Genomic DNA, 23,433 nt, shown 5'->3' on the forward strand with positions numbered 1-23,433 from the left:
ATATTGTTGCATTTCTATAGATGATAATAACCAAAATGGCTACATACCTCCTTTCCACTGCAACCAAATTAATCTAAAATAAACCTGCCATATATATATATATAAACACACTAGTCATTCAGTGTGGTTTCACTCTCATCTGCCAAAAAGAATCTATTAGCAAGAACCTGTTACCCTTGCCTTCAGGGCAAGTTATAACAATTATGAAATACCACCATAAAGCAATACATTTTTTCCCCCCACAACTCAGAATAGGTAATGTTCTGTAAAGAAGTTCAGCAAAGCATATAAGCAAAATCCAAAATCAATAAATGAAGAAAAGTCTGTGCCTGTTTGCATAAGCAACTCCCCAAAACTCCAAGAAGAAGAAAGGAAAAATAGAAGAAAAGAGAAAAAAGTAATTATGAGTACATTGTAATCTACTCTTCAGAAATACCTATTGGAGTAAAGCCCTCATGTTGTGGGTAAAAATCAGGTTTTAAAAATCTCCACAATAATCAAAGAATTTTCACCTTACACTTCAGATTGAATTGAGACCAAAAAGTAATTGTGTGATGATTTGTATAAATCAGTAAAAGACTGAACAGCATAAAAATATTTTTTTTAAAATGAGTTAAGGTCAATCTGTAATCTAAAGACTCACTAAACTCAAATGCATGAAGAAAAAATACCATACCTGAAAAAGATATTTTAATGTCTAGTTAAAGCTCTGAAAGTAATAACTTTGTTCTATGTATGTATGAGACCCAAAACATCTCTAGGTTTTAAACATCTCTAGGTAACTAACACCCTGGGGCAGACCTTCAGCTTCTGTGACTTCAACTTGCAGCTCCACTGATATGAATAAGTGTAAGTGGTGTGAGCTGAATACTCACCCCAAAATCTTTTCCTAGTGTCTGCGTAGCCCTTTGAGAGGTATGTATTTGTCCTCTAATCTCATCCAAATATATTTCCAAAAGTGAAACTGCAGAGCATGGAAACTAGACGGCACTGCACTAGGAAAGATATTTATTCTTCAGCCATCTGTTACTAAGAACATAAATGATGAACACTTGGACATTCAGCTATTTTCAATATTCTTCCTTCCCAAAACTACAACACAGTAATTATATTAAATACTTACCTATACTAATAATCAGTATTTTTAAAGTGTTACATTCATGACCCTAGAAGTGTATTCTAATACTTTGGTTTTAAACCGGTTGGGACAGCCCCAAAATAAAACTTGATTTTAAGAAGTAAGGCATCCCCCAAAATCTAAATGAAATAAACTGGGTTTGGAAAAGTCAAAGAGTCAATTGCAATTCATTCGTATGCATATCTGAATGACTTTGGAATGGAGGAGAAAGAGAGGTTCAACTACTACTATTTGCAAAAAGATCCATAAATATAGCTAGAAGAGAATTTGATTTAAAATGTAAAACAATGCTCTACTCAAACAAAATTCACAGACCTTTAGCAAGTCTGACTCAACATAATCTAGACACATTTCATGCATTTCACACTGAACAATGTGAGACAGTGAAATAATTGTTACAGGATGAAGACGTGTGCGGACAATAACCAACCACAAAAACCAACATCAGGTCATCTCCTAAGAGTGCTTATAACAAGAAAATATTAGCATTCCTGAGGACTATACAGCATATGTATGTGGGGATTTCAGAGACAAACAAATGTTATTGTATGCAAATTCCCCGCATAAAATGAATGGAAATATCCATATATTAGAGAATCTCACTGATGGAATTTGCTTGACAAGAATGCAATGGGAAGATAGAGAAATAGTGCTAATTTTAGGTGTCCTGACAGTTATAGACCCTTTTGCTTTTCATCTCATCTCATCTCATCTCATCTCATCTCATCTCATCTCATCTCTTTATATGCTTCTTATCTGCTGTCCTCACTGCCTGCATCTTAACATGCTACCTCCAGCCACTCTTTGTTAACAATAGTTCCTTTTCAGCTCCTAGAAGTTTTTATCCTTGCTTCTCTCTGGCAATAACATTTCCCATCTTGTTGCTGTCCCATTCTCTTTTTAGAGGTCTTTCTTCTTTTGTTCATTTAACCTTTGTGCTTCTTCCATGTACTTCCATGTACTGTTCGCCACACTTTTGCATCCTTCACTGGTCCCTTCCCCAGTGCTCCTTACCTCAGTGCCTGGATGCTACCAGGAGAAGCAGAGGAGGAGCAGCCTCTGCTTTCAGCATTATCAGAACCTGTGACTGTGAGGAGACAGAACACACAACTCACATGGAGTCCATGTGTTTGCTGAACATGTTTAAACTGAGAGTTCACAACAACAAACCCTCAGGTTTTTTGCTTTGTTTGTGGTTTTGTGTTTGTTTTAAATTATTAGAATATCCAATCACAATACAGAAATAAACTTCTCACATCTTCCTGCCAAGTTGCAAATCTTGGCTCCTAACACTTTTATTAACAATTTTTAATGAAGTCACTCTTTCTTCTAACATAAACTACCTTTTTTTTTTGTTTGTTTTAAAGATTAAGATATCAGGCATAGCTAAATCACAAAAAGTAAATATGATTTCTGTTTCTAAAGCATTCCTTAGCCCACTAGAAGCAGAGTTTTATGAAGTATTTATTGTCACAGGCTTCCAATTGTCATCAGAACTCACACTAGTTTAGGTAAAGTTTTCCAAAAGGTTCGTCCTTTGATCCTTCTTCCTATTGTCTCTCACTTTTTCCTTTCATTTTTATTCTGATCCTACAGAAGGCTTTTTGTTCGTCAGAAAAACCCCCAACATTGCTTTGTCAACACTGTTAACTTATCCCAAACTTACCCTTGCTTCTGCATGAGAGTTATGCTATGACACACTTGTGCTTCACTCACCCACACTCCCTGCCCTGTTTCAGCTCAATCACTTACGGAAGTCTCAAAACAATTAAGGTGTCAAACATACTAGATCTAAGGATAGTAAAGAATTCATCTAGAAGAAATATAGAGATCATCTAAACACTAATAATTTACTAAAATTCATTAGTTTAACATGCAAATCCAGTGGTAACAACACTGAGTCCAGGATGCTTCTATAGTCCTCAAAATCATACATATTCAGTAATATTATGAGTAATTTAGTAAAGAGTTGTGAAAGATGGGACAAAATCTTATTCTGATGCAACTTCATGTAAATTTTAACACGGTGTTACAATATGTACATGTGTCAGTATAAAAGAACAGAAAAAACTTGCATCTTGAAACCAAATAAACTACAGTATTAATTGAAAAAATAATTTTCCCCTATGTATGAAATATTTTTAAGCAAACAACATTTGAGTATTTTTTAAAATAACCTTTAAACCAACAATGTTATAAGAGAGATCAGAGGTGTTTGTGTTTCAGTTTACTATTTCCATTAAAATACTAAATGCTTTTATTTAGGAATCCCGTCCATAAAATTCTAATCAATCAGTTGCATCAAAAAAGTCCATGTCATCTACTGTGTGAACAGGTGTATAGAATACACAGGCACAAAACATTAACCATCAACAGCATTCAACAACTCCCCAAACAAATGACATATCAGCATGCTCGCACACTTGGTGGCAAACCCTTTTCTTGCCGGGTAGACTTTATCATGGAAGAGATGCAGAATATTCATTGGTTCCAAATCCTATAATCATCCAACAACACTCCATTACCACAAAGAGTTCAGAACTTATGCTTTAAGTTCACTTAACTAAAACAATCATAGAAAATCTTACCATTCTTATTTGTCCAAGAAGAGTGTTCTTTGAGTATCATACTCTACAGGCGTGAGCACAGTTACAAATATCTCCACCTAGAATGCTTCCATAAATAAAACTACCATAGCTGTGTGAATCTGCTGCCCTAAAACCTATACACGGGAATTTACAAAGTATACTTATAGGAACAGAGGAGTTACAGGCAGTATTAACATCCTTACACTGCAAAGAGTTAGCACATCATGTTCAGAGTCCTACATAGTCTGATACATCTAAGAAGACCATTCAATGACACTATACCACAAGATTTGCACAGATGGTCAAAATTTGAATTTCGAATCATGACTTTTGCTATTAGCAAAGCTAATATCTTCTTCTTTAAATAAACTAACTTTAAAAATAAAAAAAAATCAAAACCAAGCATGCTAAAGTTGGCCATGAGTGCAGGGAGCATGCAGAGCGTCCCTCTATTTTGCAGCATTTAAGATTATCCCTACATACTGTGTTGCTATAATTTTTACAGATGTTAATGTATGAGCTGCAGCTCATACAGCAGGTACCCCAGCCACCTTTTCTTTGCAAAGGCATTAACTTGGAGACTTTCCTGCCACGTCTCTGCATTTAGAGATAAATTGCTACCAGTCAGCTCTGGCTGTGTTAAAAATCTTAACAGGAAACTGTGTTTCCAATTTGTCTGCATTTTAACCTATGTTAAAGCATGATAACCTTCAGCAAGACAAACTACATCATATTATAGACTATTAACAAGTTAGTAGGACAAGTCTTCAAACTTTTGAGCTCTCTACTGTTCTCTTTCAATGATATTTAAAGTAACTACTGGTTAGACAGCATAATCATATCTACTAGTATATCAAGCACCTCTATTTTTCATTCTATTTATTTTGCTTCTATTTATTTTGAAGACTTCAATCTTGTTTCCTTGTTTAGCTCATCTGAATAGCCCAAATCCAACAAAGCATTTGAAACTGTGCTTAACTTTAAATAATTACATAAATTGCTAAATTAGTCCACCAGTGAAGGACAAGAGCAAAATGACATGAATATGCCTGCTCACCTGCTTGTCTGGATCAGCTCTGAAATGTTAACCCTTTGCAGAAGCAAGCCTCTAGGAATACTCAAGATTCTGCTTAACATCAATTACCTGCATGCTCATCAGGCATGGACTGCCCCCGTCTGCTCTAGGCTCTGTTTGAGACAGTTCCATTCCAGTGAGGAATACCTTCATATCACTTCAGTCTCAGTGCTAAAAAGTTGGGAGTGCTGGATGTATTTGTGTGCAGTTATACTTGCATGATTTCAAAAACTACTGAACTCATCATGATGAGATAGTATTTTTAATGAGAAATAAGAGCAATTAATATCTTAGCTAGTATAGATCTCATTTTGCTGATCTCGAATATACTTGGTACTTTTTTCAAAATCAGTAGTGTCATAAATCCATCATTCAAGTATTTCAGTGCACTTAATCTTCAAAATCACTCTTATAATTCTAGAATACATATTTGCCAGAGAAAGACCTCAAGAATGTTTTATATGATACAGTAGCATGAAGAAAATATCACTATGTGCTCTAATTAAATAACATAGTATTTACATACCATAAAGCAGACAGAATAAGAGTAAAAAGCAAGGATAAAAATCTACTCAATTGAGAACATTGACACAAGGTTCTCCAACACAGACAGAAAAAAGCTGCTTTATCACTAACAATTCACACACCAATTTACTGAGTTTATTAGCCATGGGGAAAAACAGAAGAAAATACAGAAAACAGTTACCTCTGTAACCATAATTTCACCACAATTAATCATAATAAATACAGAATTCAATGAGGCAGTGCAAAGACTTAAATGTCATTCACACACATTTCTCACTACTTTGAAAAGAACCTTTGATATTACTTACCTTTGCTGAATTTTTGCTTCCTATGCATTGGTGAAGTGATTTGTAGGAGAGAGAGGAACATAAAAGCTTTAGATTGGCAACTGTTATGATTTATCATTTTTTCTAATGCATTAGGAAAATCTCAAAAGAAAGCAAAACTTTGAATTAGTGCTTAAACTGAGAGAGAATAATAGCTACTGGATTTATCAATATTTTGTTTTTTTAATGGCATGGTTACCAGCTCCTTCTCAAAGTTCATAAAAATCAAGTCCTAATCCTATTTCCAGCACCATAAATCTTTTCTACTAGTATATTATATAGTAAGGGAAGAAAAACAGAACCTAGTTTTTAATCAGTGAAGAAAATCATTCACTAATCCAACAAAATAGAGCATTGGTTTGCACACTCAGTTATATTTCACTACAGTTTTCTGAGCGAGGAATTCCTTTGGAGCACCACCTTTTCAGGTGTATTTGCTGTCTGTGTTTTACTATGGCAGGCAAGGCACTGTGTATGTGTGAAAATTAACTTACCAGGAAATGTCAGTATTCCAGCTATGTCAATTCCATCTCTAAACAAGATCTAGTTTCTTAAAAGTGCACAATAAATTTGTGCAACAGTGGCAAACCGCTGGGCTTACCATAGCAGTACAAACTCCGAATACCTTGGCGTATTCTATCAACCAGAGGTTCTTCTGCCAATCCCAGGCATTGGAGATCTGCATCTCCTGGTGTTTACAAGCTTCTTGGTCCTAGGTAAATATCCAACTTCTTCACCATTTCAAATCATTAAAACTACAATTATTGTTCATCTTCCACATGATTTACCATATCAAATAAGAATTTCATCTTGAAGATTTAATTAACAAAATAGAGTCAATACATATATTCTACTTACTATTTGTCTCCTTTGTGTTACTAAGCTGTCCTGTGCTAAGCATTTTCTCCCAGACATATGAAATAATGTAATTAAAAAACCTCCCAGGATAAAAGAACAGACAAATGAAAAAGAAAAAATTGTCTCAGAAATATTTGTGCTAGACTACAGAAGTAGAGCAAGACTGTAAAAGTATGGAAATAGATCAGTCACAACACATGTAAGAGCTTCAAAAGGCAAAGGCTTTTTGAGCAACAGAACAAAGAAGCTTCTTCATTCAGCACAGTGTGTTCATTTGTCTTCCATAGAATCTGCTCTGTCACCATGACTGTTTTACACTTTTATCTGAGTTCAGATAACAAACATTGGACTCTCTTCTTTAATAAGATTTGGCTGAAAGACTCTGAAATCAAGATTCGTAAATTTTCCTTTGAAGAGAGAAGAGTTAAAACAATGAAGAATATGTAGTATTAGAACACTGATTTCCTAAGCAGTACAGTTCTTTTCATGAAACACCCTGAAGCAGTAGTACTGGATAATTTTTGTACAGAAATGCACAAGGGAGCCAGCTGGAAAAAATGGTCAGCATAGGAAACAGAAAAATTTTGTATCTTCTTGCCTCCTGTGCAATTCATTAAATCTGCACAAATAGCCAAATGTCTGCAGACAGAACTGAGCGTGTACTTGTATCCTACTCTCCCAAAACAGAAAAGCACCATCTTATACATTGAACTAAGGAACAGCATTCCATGCCAAGAAAAGTATGTGTAGGGTGAAAAATAATTTGTGTGCAAGAAAACATAGCAAGATTTTTCTCTCATTTAAGTTCCTCTTAAAATTGACTTAAATGAACATTACATGATGTGTACTTTATTTGTTCATTTTACAGACAAGTGGCAGAATTAACACAGTCAAACACAGGTCAGATTTAGAGTCAGGATCTATTAAAAAGCCTTTCTGTCTTTCAAGGCTAAACACAAAGGAAAAGTTATTTAAAATTACCAACTACTACATAAAGAATAAAGAAATACATACCCAAACCTTCTGATTCAAACAGGCAGGTATCATCCACACCTACATCTCTGCACCAGGATAAGAAATTTGCTGTGTTGTCTCGTGCAAAAAAAGACCCTGAAGGAGCATTGGCTTTGCATGGAATTTTCCGAACTGGTAAGGTCTGGAAAACAGGAGTTCTTTATTTAGCTAAATGCTACATGCTAGTATAATACTTAAGTATTATGAAATCACTATGCAAGTTTTGCATAGATGGATGACTCTCACCAACTTATTTCCTTGGCCATTAAAGCATTCCAAGCAAAGAAGCATGAGAAGTGAATTTAACAGCATGAAGTTCTCAACCACAAAGTCTTTCCAAAAGCATCATTACAGTCCACGCAATGAAGTTGAGAGCAGAACCAACATTAGCTACTTCTTAGGAATATTGTTACCTACAGGTTTGGGATCTAGTGTTTGGTCCAATTCACTGAATTAAAGAAAAAAATTATAAAGACAGACTTTAAACTAGGAACGGAATATTCTCACAATTAAGGTTGAATTACTTTCAATTCTAAGTTAGGAGGTAATCATAGTGCAAAGGAATAGGTCTTGAGGCCCAAAGACTACAAACACTTCAGAAAGTTCACTGTCTCCCATTTAACAGCACACAGAAGTCCTCTGTGCACAACACAGGAGTGTAAATCTAGCAGGTACTAGGTCAAGGTCTATAGAGGCAGGCTCTCACTGTACCAGAGCAGTTACATTTACATGATTTCAATATCAGACAGGATGCTACTGTTACAGCATCAATATCTGTACCAAACGGAGTAATTACCACAGCAATCCTGCTGCTTACATTGGTACATTTACTGAGACACACACAAAGAAGTCCTTAGCATTTAGTTCTCACTTAAGGCTTCTTTTCCTCAAATAAAAAATAGCTGTAATACATGGCCAAAGGAACACAAAAAAATGAAACATTGTTGCTATGTAACTTTAGGAATCTCTAAATCATGGAGGAATTCAGACCTTACGTTAATTTGAATGTGCTGCTTTTCAATGCTGATTTATGAAATGTTTACTTCTGTTCTGGAGTCAGTAGTTAGTCAAAAGTGAGCTAAGAGGTAGAAAACTGAAATTATGGCATCTCTGCTCATTCCTAGATTAAAATTACTGGAAATGGGGAGAGGAAAAAAAAAAAAAGACACAGGCTTCCCCCTACAACAGCTTCTAATAGCATAATAATATCAGTATTATACACAGGTTAGAAGGAGTTTAAATATTATATTATACATCTGACAGCAGCTTTGTAATGGCAGAATACATCTACATGCAGAGCTACTCACTGCAATCTACCCAATAAACCAAATAAACTGAACACAGAACAACTGCAGGGCTAAACACCATTGTACTTACCAATATGTCAATGGGGACTTACAGATTGTCTTAGATATATAAATATGTCTCACAGATTTATGCATTTAAATCTATTCCTCAAATCACCATCTAGCTTTCATTTCCCCATGATTCTTACTCCAATTATACAATTTACATTTCCTTGTTTTGGAAAAATTAGCTTATGGTTCAAACTATTTGCAAGGAGATATTTGCTCAATACTTTTCTACAATTTATATAAAACACTGACCAATTTTACATGGTATTTTAAAGAAAAATCTACTCCTGGACCATCCTGGAACAAGGAGGGGAAAGCAAGAAGAAAGTAGGGAAGTGAAAACAGCTATTCTCTAAACCAGATGTCCTGGGGTGACTGTGTGATACTGTATTCCCTATTGCCGGCTTTATGCCCAGACATGAGTCCTGTACCCTTAAACTAGGTCCGGGAGACCTAGTGGAATTCCACCGGTGGAATTCTTTCGGTGGCCTATGTTCAAAACACAGGTAACTACCTCAGTTTTTTCCCCAGCTCTTGGCTCTTTTTTTTCAGGAGAGAGACGGAGAGTTAAAATTCTTTGCTTTTTAGCTAGCTTCTTGTTCATTAGCTGAGGCAAGAAGTTTTTCCCGGAACTATGGCTTCTTCTTCTTCTTCTGGAACTGTTCAGCTTTGCTCTGGTCCAAACCACCAGAACAGCACCAGCAGCCCCACATCATGGCCCGGAGGGGATGCCCTGCGGTGCTGCACCCCAGCTCCAAAGGACCTCGGGAGAAGGTGAACAGGACTCTAAAAAATCCACCATCTTTCTCCACAACAGGAAGGTTTATTATCTAACGTTATTAATTTTTTTCTTTTCCTTGTGCCCACGTGCACCCTCCTTGTTAAATAAACAGGGTTTTTTTCCACTTTCCTCCAAGAAATTCCTTTCAAACCTGTAGGGGAGGGGCTGCAAAAACCTGCCTTCCATTAGAAGACATGTTAATCTCAGGACATTTCCTCCTAATTTGTCTCAAACCAAGACACCAGAATAAATAAAAAAACTGTAAAATGTGAATTCTTTCAAGGGGCTCTAGATATGGATCAGTCTGAAGGATCAGAGCACAATGAAGTTTTTAAACATTATTTCTGCCCCCTTTCCATTCTTCTGGAGGGAAAAAAAGGAAGAAGAAGTGGAAAAGAATTCTCAGTTCCTCACAGATCAGTGATTTTTTTTTTCGTTTTCTTAAAAAAAAGTTAATAAAAAGCTGTCAGCACTCGACAAATTTTTAGGCTAGCACTCTTTTCACATCACACTAATTTCTTCAAAGAAACAGTAAGTATCTATCCTGAGGCAAATTCTTGTACTCTATCGGCTGTTTCTCACATTGAATTTCCTCTCATTGACTTAGTCTTTAGGAAGAAGTAATGCAGCATTTGTCCATCTCTGTCTCTCCCTACCCTTTCCCAGGAGATTTTAACTGGATAAATCTAATAGTCTTAAAAGTACACTCACTTCTTTTAAAAGGAGTCACACAAGTCTCTTGCAGCCTGTTGGAAGAAGGTCAGCTAGTCCAGGCTACAGAGGAAAGCTGTCAAAACAGGACTTCTGTTTCATGATTTTTCACTAGAATCTTATACAAAACATTGCAGAAACCTTAAAGAAGTTCATTCTTCAAAATGATTTCCAAGAGAAGGTTCAACCCGACCTTACCTCTTCCAGTGCAAAAGAGGAACAAGCAGTGTGGGTGTGGGCAGGGATATTTGACTGGCACAAAGCAAAATCGGAAATAGGCAGAGAGCAGCAAGTTGGGCTGCTCCATGAGGGAAGATAATCCAGGATCAAAGGGTGATCCCAGCACACACAGTGTGCTCAATGGCACATGCTCACTGGCACATGCTCACTGGCATACACACACATTGCTCACTGGCAATGATGCAGTCCTGGGGCACCCAAATAAGGCAGTGCCAGGAACATAAGAGCTTTAGACTATTGCTCTGTTAGAGGAGGAAGAGCCAAGTCAGGTCTAGTGTGCCCAGGGAAGGCAAGTCAGAAACAGCAGAAGACAAGGCTGGACTCAGGGCTGCAGCAGATGCTGAGGCCCTAGCCATGAAACCCAGCCAGCAGGCAGCCAGGCTGCAGATGGTCTGGTCACAATGTAGCTCTGGCAAGAAGCAGGGCTGAGGTCAAAGGGAGGTTCTGGGCCATGGGCAGAGAGTGCAGGTCAGGGTCCCAGGGGAGGTTGGTCGTGACTACTACGGTAGTTTGGTTCCCTCAGGTCTTGACAACTAATCTGTGGTTTTTAGTGTTTCAGTGGAATCAAAAATACTTAGTAGCTTATGATTAAACTCCATCTTGTCAGTAGGTGCAAAAAGGTGCCATTTCATAGCACTGTATCAATGTAGTTACATAAAACATCCACTGTACATACTTGATCATATTCTCACTGAAGCAAAGTACCTGCAGCTCTAAAATTGGTTTAACAACATGAAAATCAAACTGAATGAAATTCTTTTCCCATATCATCTCTGCTTGGATTATCTGAAGTGATACATGTATGTTGAATCAACTGAGCTAATAGTCAACATAAGGGGACTAAATAAACTATATCTGACACCACTATACTCTTTGTAAATTTTGATTTATTATGTCAAATTAAAAGCACAAATTCTGGATGATCTATTATGGATGGACAGCCCTGTGACAGGAACGAGATACCAAGAAGCCAGCTCCAGTATTCCTGGCACTTGCAGACTTGTGCATAAGGACTTCAGAGAGAATGGAAAGGACATAAGGCTACAGTTACTTTATAAGTAAGAGCAGACCTGCACTGTCAAGTCATGTCACCTCTCAGTTCACTCTTCAGTTCTCATCTCTGGATTTTTCCACAGCGTCCATGTGCTGCTTTGTTCTCAGAGTTACCTTTGCAGAAAACTAGTGAGTCTTCCTCCAAGAAAAAACCCTGTTTCTAATGGCAGGAACAGCTCAGAGGGCTGGTGACATCATAATGGGTTTGTTTGCTTCCACACAGCTCTCCAGCTCTATACAATTCTGTACCTTTAAACTGCTTTGTGCTGACACAACCAAAATAAATAGCCTATATTTTTTTCAAGTTCTGCTAAGGATATTAAACACTGCTCTGGAAGTCTGTAATAAACCACTTAGATTACCTTAGAACTACTGAACAACAAAAAACCCCAAAACAACAAAAAACCCCCCACCAAACAAAAAACCAAACCAAACAACACAAAAAAGAAATTCTTGTGTGTATGGCTGGTGGCTGCCATCTGGCAATCCTGTGGAGACTTGGGCTCAGTGTGGGCACAACCCATCTGCTCTCCTTGGCCCTGAACCCAGCAGCACAAGCAAGCCTCCAGCACTGGTCCTGGAGACCAGGAGCTGTTCTGTGGCACAGGGCCTTCAGCAGTACAAAAGCAGCTAGAAGTGAGGAGATAGCCAGGAGAACCTGCACTGCCTCTCTTTTAAGGAGCCATTGGGAAGGCATTGCAATGCCTGGCAGGAATGCAGAAAACCCCTAGCGACCCTTGGGTCACTGCTGCTCCCCAGTACTAACAGCACATTAATAAATCTGGCTCTGAATATTTTATATCTTTTGATTTATGTATATTGCAGAGACTGAATGTGGAATTTCTTTTAAGAAGAGCAATCAGAACAGATGGTTTATGTGTCAGTAATCACCTGAAATTTCATACACATAACAGACTATCCATAAATTACAATTCTATGCCTTGACAACTAAGACTTTTAAACACATCAGTTAACCTAGCTTCACTATGAAGCTTAGATATTCACGGAACTTGCAACATTCCTTTGCAGTTATAAGGATTGCAGTGTCTTTTAGAAGCATATTTTTAAGTAGTAAGAGCTACTTAGAGCAAATAGTAAGAGTCTAGGTACAGAACACCACACTTAACTAAGCAAATTTGTGATATTCTTTATTTTCATAGTGACAGAAAAGATGTTTGATTAACAGATGTCCTAAACAGCTCAGAAGTGACAAACAATCACATGTAAAAACAAGACATTGTTGGGAACAACAACTACATAATTGAAGGACCAAAAAGACCACAAAAGCTTCAAGACATTTCCTGGAGCAAATACTACACAGATAAATATCCCTGACACTGCATGATCTCACTAAAATATATCAAAGTTTTATCCCATTTCCCACAATATTAGGGTCTTGCTGAAGAGAACAGCAAAAACCCCTGCCCTCTTTTCTATTCAATAATAGCCCTACCAGGTTTATCACAGAAATCATAGGGAAATACTCATATTTTCTTATCACCTGCTAAATTTTGCTCCCACCTCTTAAACAGAAGTCTACTTTTTTAATATTTCCAAAACTGTCACTGTACTGTTCAAACTATAACACATGAAAGCTTTTATTTAAGAAAGTAAAAAATATTTCTGCGTGAAGCCTGAGTTGTATAAATGGCCTATTTCAAAAATGCTTTCTAACAGATCATTCTGAAGTCATTAGGTTTCCACATGGCAAAACTGACTTTTGTTGACATAGTATAGTATAACCACAGTTGCTTTGAAGCAGCAGTGGCTGCAATTACTCCTATCAAATATCAGGAAAACAATTCCCCAGTCACACTCCTTTTACAGTCTTGTCTTGTTGACGTGCATGCATGTGGTTTAATACAGGATGTGAAAGTGTGAGTGAAACATATGATGCAATCCTGGAAAAATGCTGTCAGGTTCACTTCTAAATCCAAAAGAGACTCTTTTACATCGATGCTCTGAAATCACATGGAAAAATGTATCTTTTGTACTGCTTTTTCAAAACAAGAGTTCACAAACACATGCTAAAATCCCCATTTATTTATGGCAGACTTAGGCTTGAGCCATATTTTGAAGACTGTTCATCATACTTCCCTCTTTGAAAAGATGATTTCAGAATATTTTGAACTGTCACTTATGCTTGAATAAAAAGAAAAAGATGAGCAACTTTGTCTGCTATGAAAGAGGGCTACAGTTTGCTAGGTACCCATAGGAAAAATTTGCTTTTATCTCCTGGTGAACTACATTAACCAAAATGGGGGGGAGGGGGCAGGGGGGAAATTATGCTATTCAGCAACTGACTGCAGTGGTGTCTTGCTTGGCCACTTAGTGTTATGTGCGCATAAATTCATATTGAAATGTGATTATATCAGCTAGAGAGAACATGTATCTATTTCAGAACTTTTTACCATTTGCCTTTTTACTTAGCTCTGTAGCCAATACCAATCCTTTTCCTCCTTTGATTCTTTCCTCATTTTGCTCAGGTATTCTTAAACAACTGGACCAACAGTCAAAAGAATGTGCTAAATGCACATGCAAAATACATTGAAAGAATTTTGAATATGGAAATACATACATAGAATTTAAAACTAAGCATTTCCCACTGAAAACAAGAGAATTAAGAAAAGAAATATAAATGCCTCAGCCCTCCTAAAGCTGCAAAATAAAAGTTAAACCCCAGGGAAAATTTGGAATACGAGAACTCAGCAGGGAAGTTTTGAAGGCTTAGGAGACACCAAAAAAAGAGCCAAATTTTTCCACAGACATAGAACTAGGAACAACTTCTAGATTAATGAAAAATAACATTGAACATACAACAAAGCAAGTACCCCAAAGCAATTTACTTAAGAAGTAGCAAAACATTGTCCTTAGGTGAAATATAGTCTTTACATTGTCATATCATGTCCTGTAGAGCTATGTCATTTTAATGGAATAGGAGATTGGATTTCAAGTTTACGGATCATGTGTTTACCAGATTTTTACCTTACATAATCACTGCAGAGACCATTAAAAGCCAAAAATCACTCCTTATCAACTTCCTAGATTCCAAGAAAGCGTTTGTGAATACTTTGGAATCCCCAACAGATTTACAATATGTCAATAAAAATAATTAACATCATCAAGGCTTTGTAGAAATATACAGATTACAACATTCAAATAAATGCAGGGCTAAATGAATGCTTTAACCATGGTATTAAATGTCAAAGTAGAACACATTCTCCCATGTGGCATTAGCTGTAGCTTCTTAAGAGTAAGCATATATGAAAAATAAACTTAACAACATAATTTTTAAAGTTAAGCATTTTTTCATGGCTTGTTTCTTCTAAGTGCTCTGTCCAAGACACAGCTTACTCATCACACAGCAAAAGATTGGTTATTCACAAAGGATAGTGTTAATAGTCATGAAAAACTAGTTTCACGGAAACAATGCAGCTTTTACCTCTAGCAGTGTGCCAGAAAGCCAAGGAATACAAGAGATGATTCAATCCACAGACAATGCACTGTACAACTGTGATACCCAGAAGTAAAATAATGTCAGAAACCAGCAAGGCAGGGGCTTCATTCACCAGCTTAAGCACATTTCCTTATTTTACTAATAAGTAATTTAAATGTAGTCAAAGGACATGTGCATTTCAACATATGGAGGCAAAATCACAATGTCTGTTAGAGCTAGAAGGCCATCTCTCAGAGGCTGGCTGGTGGGCAGCCGGGTACCACACAGAGACCCACAACCAGGAATCTTGCAATGGAGAGCACAACTCATGGAGGATCACAACAGAGAGCCCATCTAAACAGATGAGCTATTCCTTTCCACTCAATTTGTGTAATTGAGGGTGGCATTAGGTCACTATAGTCCAAAGACTTGGGGAGGTCTATAAATTGTCTTTTAAAACTTCTAGACATCTACCTCTGTAACATATCCATGCCTACTGACAAGTTCACTTTTATCTATAGTCTTTCAAAATCTTGAAGAAGTAACTCGGAATCTCTGGGCATGTATGCACTACTAATTAAAAGCCATTACTCCTACTCTCTGAAAACGCTAGCAGGCCAAATGCAAAAATCAAAGGCGGTTTGTTTTTTTTCTAATGCTATAATAGCATTAAATAGTGACTAAAATTAGATAGCATTCAAGAGAGACACTTCAATTAAAATTTTTTTGAAGTGCATTAAGATTTTATAAACAGAGAGAATAAGAGAGAGACACTAGGGTAAGCTATGGCAAAGACCTCCTTACAGTATCCATGAAAACAGGGATTCAGTAGTTCACTCAAATTCAATAAATGCTCTGTGTTTTTTCCTTAAATCTCTGGGTTTCAGAATTAACATTTATAAGGGGATTTTTAAAACTGGCATTTCATAATAGTCTTCTTCAATAATATTTGATTAAAACAGAATGGGGCAATTCTCACAGCTGCTATTTCAGAGGGTAATTACACCTTATCCTTGGCAAATGATCCTGAGTTTTTACCATCACAACCTCAGAATTTAGAGCCAAATTAGCAAAGAGTCAGTTGAAGAAGACAGAAGAATCCTAGTTTCTGAATTTCCCTCATTTATATTACAATAGGAGAAAAATAGGAGAATTGCAATTAATAGAATTGCATTTGTTTGTGTCATTGTCACACAGTATGACTTGTGAATGAACATGCCAATAAGCAGCAATTATTCCATGAGATATGAAAGTATTTCTATGAGATATAAATGGTCAAGTCTGGGTGGATTTTCATGGGACATATTTTGAAAAGCATCTTATTAACCCCACAATTATGTTTTATCAAACATCACATTCTCAAAAGGGACATGATTCTCTCAAAATAAAGTATGACAAATACTAAATTTTGACAAAACCAACTAATTTCAGTAACAGCAATTTCAAAATCACTTTCCCACCTTTATTAGTCCAGAAGAACCCAAGCTAAAGACAATGCTTAAAAAAATTCTAACTAAATAGTTGAAGTTCATCAAAACACATTACAGGTTCTAAAATTTCACATAGAGAAGGTTTCCATAATTTCACTGGCAGTGGCCAAATAACATTACTTTGATCTATGGAATTACAGTGAATAGCCTTTCATTGTCAATCTAAGTAATAAATGTAAGAAGCTATTCAAATTCCTTGATGTAATATATAATGGTGGATATACTGCTGTATTACCATTATGCCTCTTCTTCCTCTTCCACTTGGTTTTCTCCCCATGATCAATCTCACATTTTGTGACCTTCTGAAGTGTAAGGCAAGGTGGGGGTTTTCCAGCCCTTTCTGTAAGATTTTTTCCAAATGGTGCTTTACCTCCCATGAGACAAGTGTCAAGAAGACTATGAAAGATCTAGGCAGTCTAAAGAAGTATAGAATATTTTGAGATTTATTTTTTATCTGTTTAACAGCTTTATCTGTTTGTTTTTTGAATTTCCAGATGTTTAACAAAGATAAATTTTTTATGCAGATGCTGAAAACATTCAGGAAGAATTTAATATCTACCTCACTGCAGGTAAGTCTGATGGTCCAAAGCCCAGTATGTTAATTTTTAAGAAAAAATTGCATTTTTGTCATTATGATAAAGAATCTGAATTTGTGTAAGTTTTCCAGTTAGAAACCACAAGGAAACTGCTAGAGCCCAGGGAATTCTAAGCAGGTGTAGAACTTAAAAACTTCCACAATTTGAAAAACATGGTGAAATGTTTACCTATACAGCCAAATATCTAAATCAGCCTTAGATCAGCCTCAAATTGAGAGCAAGTTTTACTGCATACTTGAAGAATTTGGGGCTGATTTACATAAACAAACACAAATTGGAATATTTATTTAAATAAATAAATTAGACATAATTATGGTAGCTATAAATTGATGTCTGTGCCTCAAAGGGACTTCTGTTTTCTTCTTCTGCATTGCAGTCATCACTTACATTCACCATCCCCATTGTTTCAGAAATTTTGGTTTAATATTTAACTTCAAGACCCTATTGTTAATTGCACCAAATTCTGTAGTTCTTCCTTATTCATTATTCCCAAAGAACAACTACCACTAACTTTGACCTAAGAATTGCACAGTAAACTGAAGACAATTGGTCTAAATTATGTTGTTTTCTCAATTTATAAGGTAATTTTCATGCAAGTCTCTGTTACATTTCTGTTCCAATCTATTCCTAGTAGTCTAAATAAAAAGCCAAATAGAAAGATCTGTTACAAAGATTTCTACATTTTGCTTTAAATACTTAAAAAATAAATAATAGGAATGTTACAATGCATTTCACAAAAGAGGCAAAATCCAGCAAATCTAAAAATGGCTGTTTATAAATTTCTCTCAGAAAATATGCCATCCCTATCTGCAATACATGGATTGAAGTAATGGCAAAAACATCCAGGTTTAATATAAATTTTATGAAGTGTTTAAGTATTAGCATTCCATACAAAGCCAATGTTAATTAAAATCTCTGGAAAAAAACTTGAGGTGCTTTCTAGTTAAATGATATTATTAGAAATAGAAGTTTGGTCCTCATGACCTGATTTGCAGTCTGCATCATTATGATATTTTCTAAAGTTGTAGCTACCAAGTAGTTAAATACTTAAACCTGCCCTTCTTTTTCCCTGACAATTAGCTTGTGATGCAAATTCTGGTTATTTCTGCAATGTTAAACTGGAGCAGAGGGAGAGGTATGCAGGAGAATCCCTGCCTCAGGTTCACTGAAAAGAGCAAGGTCAGTTCACATACATTGTGCTTCAGCCAAACAAGGGAACAAGCCATGCTTTCCTAAGGACAAGAATATCAATGTGAAGAACAATCCAGAGACACATGATGTCTTGGTGCTACCCTCCAGGATTATATAGCTCTGCTTCCAACACAATGCATGGCTTGAAGTGTACTTAAAACCTTTTTAAGTAGTTCTTGAATGTATTCACCTGGAACATGCCAAGCAGACAAACACATGGAATTGCTCAGAAATCTCCTTTTGTAGTCCAGTGGGCAACAGCACTCTATCCTACCATGCAATCCTCCTGCAAGTATAAACTTTAGGTGTAGGAGTATTTGTTGAGGCATAGAAGGTTTGTGCTCGTGACATATTGCAAACAAATCCTACAGTACCTGCAAGAAACCTGGTAGCAACCCAGCTGACTGAGAAAGCTATTGACATGTCTGAGCAACATATAAAGAGCTCTCTAACAAGCAGTTTTACAGTCTTGTGGAAATTATTCCTTCTAGATGGATTAGCACTTGTGAATCATTTTGCAAGATCATTCTTTTCCTCTCACATCCACATCAGTCTGCCACTAGAAAGATTAATACACAAAAAGACAATGCTGTATTTTTTTAATCCTCCCGAATAACTGAGAGCCATATCTATAATGTATATAATTAGAAATTGGCTCCTTGAGCTTTTATTGCAAAATGAAAGTCCAGAAAGTACAAGTGTGCAGAAAAGTAAATTGCTGCTCCAGACCATCAAGGATCTGTTCCTAGCCTAAAAATTCGTGCAGCCCTATTCATGCAATTCTTGACTGGAGAGTCAGATTTATAACTTACAGAGGGCACCTGAACATGGCTCTGATGCAGCTGATGTCTCTTTACACTGGGCAGACAGGTTCAAGGCACTAAGTTTACAGAATACCATACATTCATCCCATCTATAAGGCACAGATAATCTTGAGAAACTGAAGCCTACAGTATAAGTAAAACCACCATGTTGATTAGATCAGACTTTCAGCTTGGCCATCTGGGGTCTAAGAGCAAGATCCGGATTCCAGATCTAATTCTCAATAATTGGTACAGATTCTTTTAATTGTAACTCTTAAACTGCATAACATGACTCTCAAAGTGCCCTCACAAGGCCAAAAATCTCACCTCCTGCAAACCTCTGTGACTCTGAGAAGCCAATGCTGTCACAGTGATCTACACTCACCGAGCATCAGATTAACAAAGGACATTTCCCAGGAGCAAGTCAAAGCTTTGGAACCAAAACAATTAGAAAATACCCATAGTCATAGTATCTGAAGTGTAAGCTGTGCACAGAATCTCTTAATGTTAGGACATGAATGCGTGTGTGCAGAAATTACTGTTTCATATAGAGTTTCAATGGAAGTGCAATTAAATGCATGCTTGAATTAAACATTCTAGGAATCCAGAAATATTTGCATCTGGATTGATTTTTTTGTACTTCTATTTCTTTTATTGGACAAATCAATAAATCCTGGCTTCCTGAAAATGAGGTTAAATTTTACATTCCAATTCATTATTCAAAAGTATTTGTAAGACAGATTTGAGTTGAAATTTATCTGATTACTCTGAGAACTTGGAGAAAAAGGATAATTCACCTTCAACCTGCTTCATGAAGACATTGTTTTAAGTGGAGTGTTTATAAATATATCAGCAGCTTCAAGGTGGGCAGACTACTGTGCCCTGCTACAAAAATGATAACAACAATTAACACAGTTTATGTTTATTTAAAAATCTTAATGGTTTTACTAATCTAAGCCAAACCAAATCAAATGTGGGCTCTCTGCATAATGCACATGTCTTGATGCTCTGGATTCGTTTGTACAGCTGTGAAATTCTCAAGTTAACTGTCTGTCAGGAAAAGCAAAATACTGACAGGAGAGTGTGTAGAAGAAATGCAAGTCAATGGGAGAAAATTACAGAATGGCACTGTGCAACATTAACTACTTTTGTGGAATAACTGCTGCTATAATAGTAAGTCTGTAGTTTCAAGACAGTACTTCATTAGCAGCAGCACAGGTAGTTTCAACAACTTACTACCATACAAATCTTGAGCATTTATTAAGATTGATACCAGTCATCTCCTTGTCATTTTACAAATATACATGATTAGATTTATTTATGATTCTAAAAATCTCCAGAAAGAGGAAAAAAAATACTTCTTAAAAAATACATTGTATAGTCACACCAGTCTAGTACTAGCCTCCCTGCTAAAAAACCCCATTTTCAACTAAAACTCAAAAATTTTGTCTGTCTGTAGCAAAGGATCAGATACAACATCAATGCTTTCAGAATAATCAGGTTTTGAAGCATGGTTTAGCTGCTTAACAATGAAGAACATTGTCTTCTGGGACTTGCAAAAGAATCCTAGGACCTAACATCTTCTGAAATGAACAATTTTTAAATGCTTCTGCTTTAGAAACTGAAATGCTTTTAATATCTTATTACTGAATGATTAACCAATCAAACAGCGAAGTAGCTAGACTCATGGAAGACACAGAGACCTATTGTAATATCCAAAGGTGCTTATTATGGCATTAAGCTCGCAACAGCAACATGCAGAGACTGCATAAATGGCACCAGAGGCTGCCAAACTCCTGTGTTCTAGATCACACATTACTGCCCTGAAAAACAAATACCAATGCAGAGTGTGGCCCAGGTGGTATTTTTAGATGCAGGGATTCAGTCCTAAAGAGGCTTTATACAGAAACAAAAACTATAAATATAATTTAAAATCATTTCTTTGAAGTTTGACTCTTGTGATAGATTTCCCTTTGTCCACCAGCACATCCAGCAGGGTATTCATCCCCAAGAAACAATAACGCACAGAACATAGGAGTGACTCTTATTCGTTCTCAAGTTCTAATCATTTTCAGCTATAGGGACTTCCTCATCTGGGTGGGGTTGCTGTGTATTCAGCCTTCCAAGAGATCTCTCTTCCATTAGCTTATTCAGTATTTGCTTGAACCCAGGTAAATTTATACACTCCTTGACAAGAATTTTCCAGCTTGTATGTAAACAACCCCCCCTTTTTGGCTTCTACCAGCTTCATTCAATGTCCCATAGTTTTTGTATAGAAAATTACATTCTACCACACCATTCCTGATTTTGCAAGTTCCATCATATGCCCCTCTTTCCACACTCAAGAATCCTAACCTGTCCAGTCACTCATAAAAAGCAACTCCATTATCTCCTTCATGCATAAAAAGTTATGCCTTCTTTGCCTGCCTCTGATTCTTAAGGAGAGAAGACTACTTTTGCATCACACACCATTAGACACTTTTCAGTCTCTTAAAGCTCTATCCCCAAGTCACATTACCAGTAGTTTCCTATGTATTTTGAAAATGTCCCCAGTATCCACAAGTGTTTCCACATGACACAAAAAGAAAGTGTTGATATCAACATGACAACCTTCCTTCCAGATTTGGAAAACACAATATTTTGTGAACTTTTTTGATCTGTTTTCCCAACTTATTTCACACTCAAAAAGGCTGATGCTGACCTATGGGATTCCTGAAATCTGAAGAAAGTTCAATGCTCACTAATAGGAAAGGGAATGATACAGTTCAGTTAACAAACTGCAAAACTGACAATGACTAGAAACTTATTGCACAAGCTATTAAACCAGAAGCAAGAGGATTTAACCTCTGCTATTTTGTAGAGTAGTGGAATATGAATTTAAGGAATTATGGCAAAATACTGGTAAATCAGTGCATGCCATATTAGCTTTTAATGCCTTCTTACATCTTGCTAGAGTTGCAAAACTGGCCAGACAGCCCCAGCAAGATGCACAATGAATTCATGATCAATAATACATATCAATCAGAGCAGGATGTATCATCTTTAAGACAAAACTAAACCCAAAATATTTTATGAAGCTTTTCCATAGGTACACGTTCAGATACAAGGAAAAACTTGCTTATGAAAACAGACCAAATCTTCAAGCTTTTGGAAGGCCGTAGTAAGATTACACACACTCCCTGCATTAACTATGTCCTTATTCTTCCTCACTCAGCTGCAACCTGGTGCAGCAAGCAAGCTGATCCTTCTGGCAGCCACTCATTTTATATCAGCTGCTTCTATCTAAAAAAACTAGAAGTTACATATATGGATAGAAAAGTGTGTTATCTATTTTGATAAGAGGCTGAACTCAATAGAAATCAGTGGCTACTCCCAGCTGCCAGTGAAGTCATCTGGGCACCTTGGTGAAAGAATGTGTTTCTGTTTTCCTGTGGAGAGCAAGGGTCAAATGGCTTCAAAATTCCACATATATTATTAATAAAATGCATAATAATGATTCAGGGGAGGATTTTGGAATTCTTTCTTTGCTAAATTTCATACAGTATTATCTCCTCGTAAATGTTCTAGGCACCACAAAGTCATATTTTTCACCATGAAGACTAATCCTATTGCTCAAGAGTGCTACACAGGGAATTAAAATCTGAAAGGATGGATAGCTCCCTAATAGTATACAATGATAAAAATCTATTATTCTGCCATTTCGTTGAATTCTTACTATACTAAGTATGAAATAACATACATTGAGAAAACAGCAGTGAGCAGATTTTTTCCCTTTAATTTCACTGTCAGTTGTACCAGCCTGAAAAACAAAGACCAACAAATCTAAATAATGACCACATATGGGACTGCAAATGTCTAACTGGTTTCTAATGTAACTCAGAACACAAAAAAACATACGAGTAACCCTTGCTTCTGCCTAGCTAGTTCCTAGGCTCAATCAAAAAGACTGCCCTATGTGTTTTCTCACTTGAAAACCACCATGACACTTAGGTGAAGACAAGCCAGACCATATTATAAAGAGGAACTCCGAAGTCACCCAGTACTTCTACTAATGAAGTCCTGATTATAATTTGAACTAGGAAATATGACAGACAATTTCTTCTACAACAATAATTATGAACTTGGAACCAAGAAAACAACTTACACAGGTGCAACTGACACAAGACTGTCAGTTTTCAGAACAGCTGAAAAAATTTAGTCCATATCCTAATTCCTGCTACAGACAAGGTATGAAAACATCAAGAATAGAAGAT

At 36.5% G+C, this 23,433-nt stretch overlaps 1 protein-coding gene across 5 annotated transcripts in view; it reads right to left on the bottom strand.

Annotated features, from left to right (window-relative positions):
- GAS2 (growth arrest specific 2) overlaps positions 1 to 23,433 on the bottom strand; it is an 81,636-nt gene that overhangs the window by 38,661 nt on the left and 19,542 nt on the right. For all 5 annotated transcript variants that reach the window (XM_039552313.1, XM_039552314.1, XM_039552312.1 and 2 more), the window contains exon 4: positions 7,525 to 7,666. In XM_039552313.1, the coding sequence (XP_039408247.1) occupies positions 7,525 to 7,666 (142 nt within the window). The remainder of the gene's footprint in view (positions 1 to 7,524; positions 7,667 to 23,433) is intronic.

The sequence above is a fragment of the Corvus cornix genome, chromosome 5 (assembly GCF_000738735.6).
Source record: "Corvus cornix cornix isolate S_Up_H32 chromosome 5, ASM73873v5, whole genome shotgun sequence".
Taxonomy (NCBI): domain Eukaryota; kingdom Metazoa; phylum Chordata; class Aves; order Passeriformes; family Corvidae; genus Corvus; species Corvus cornix.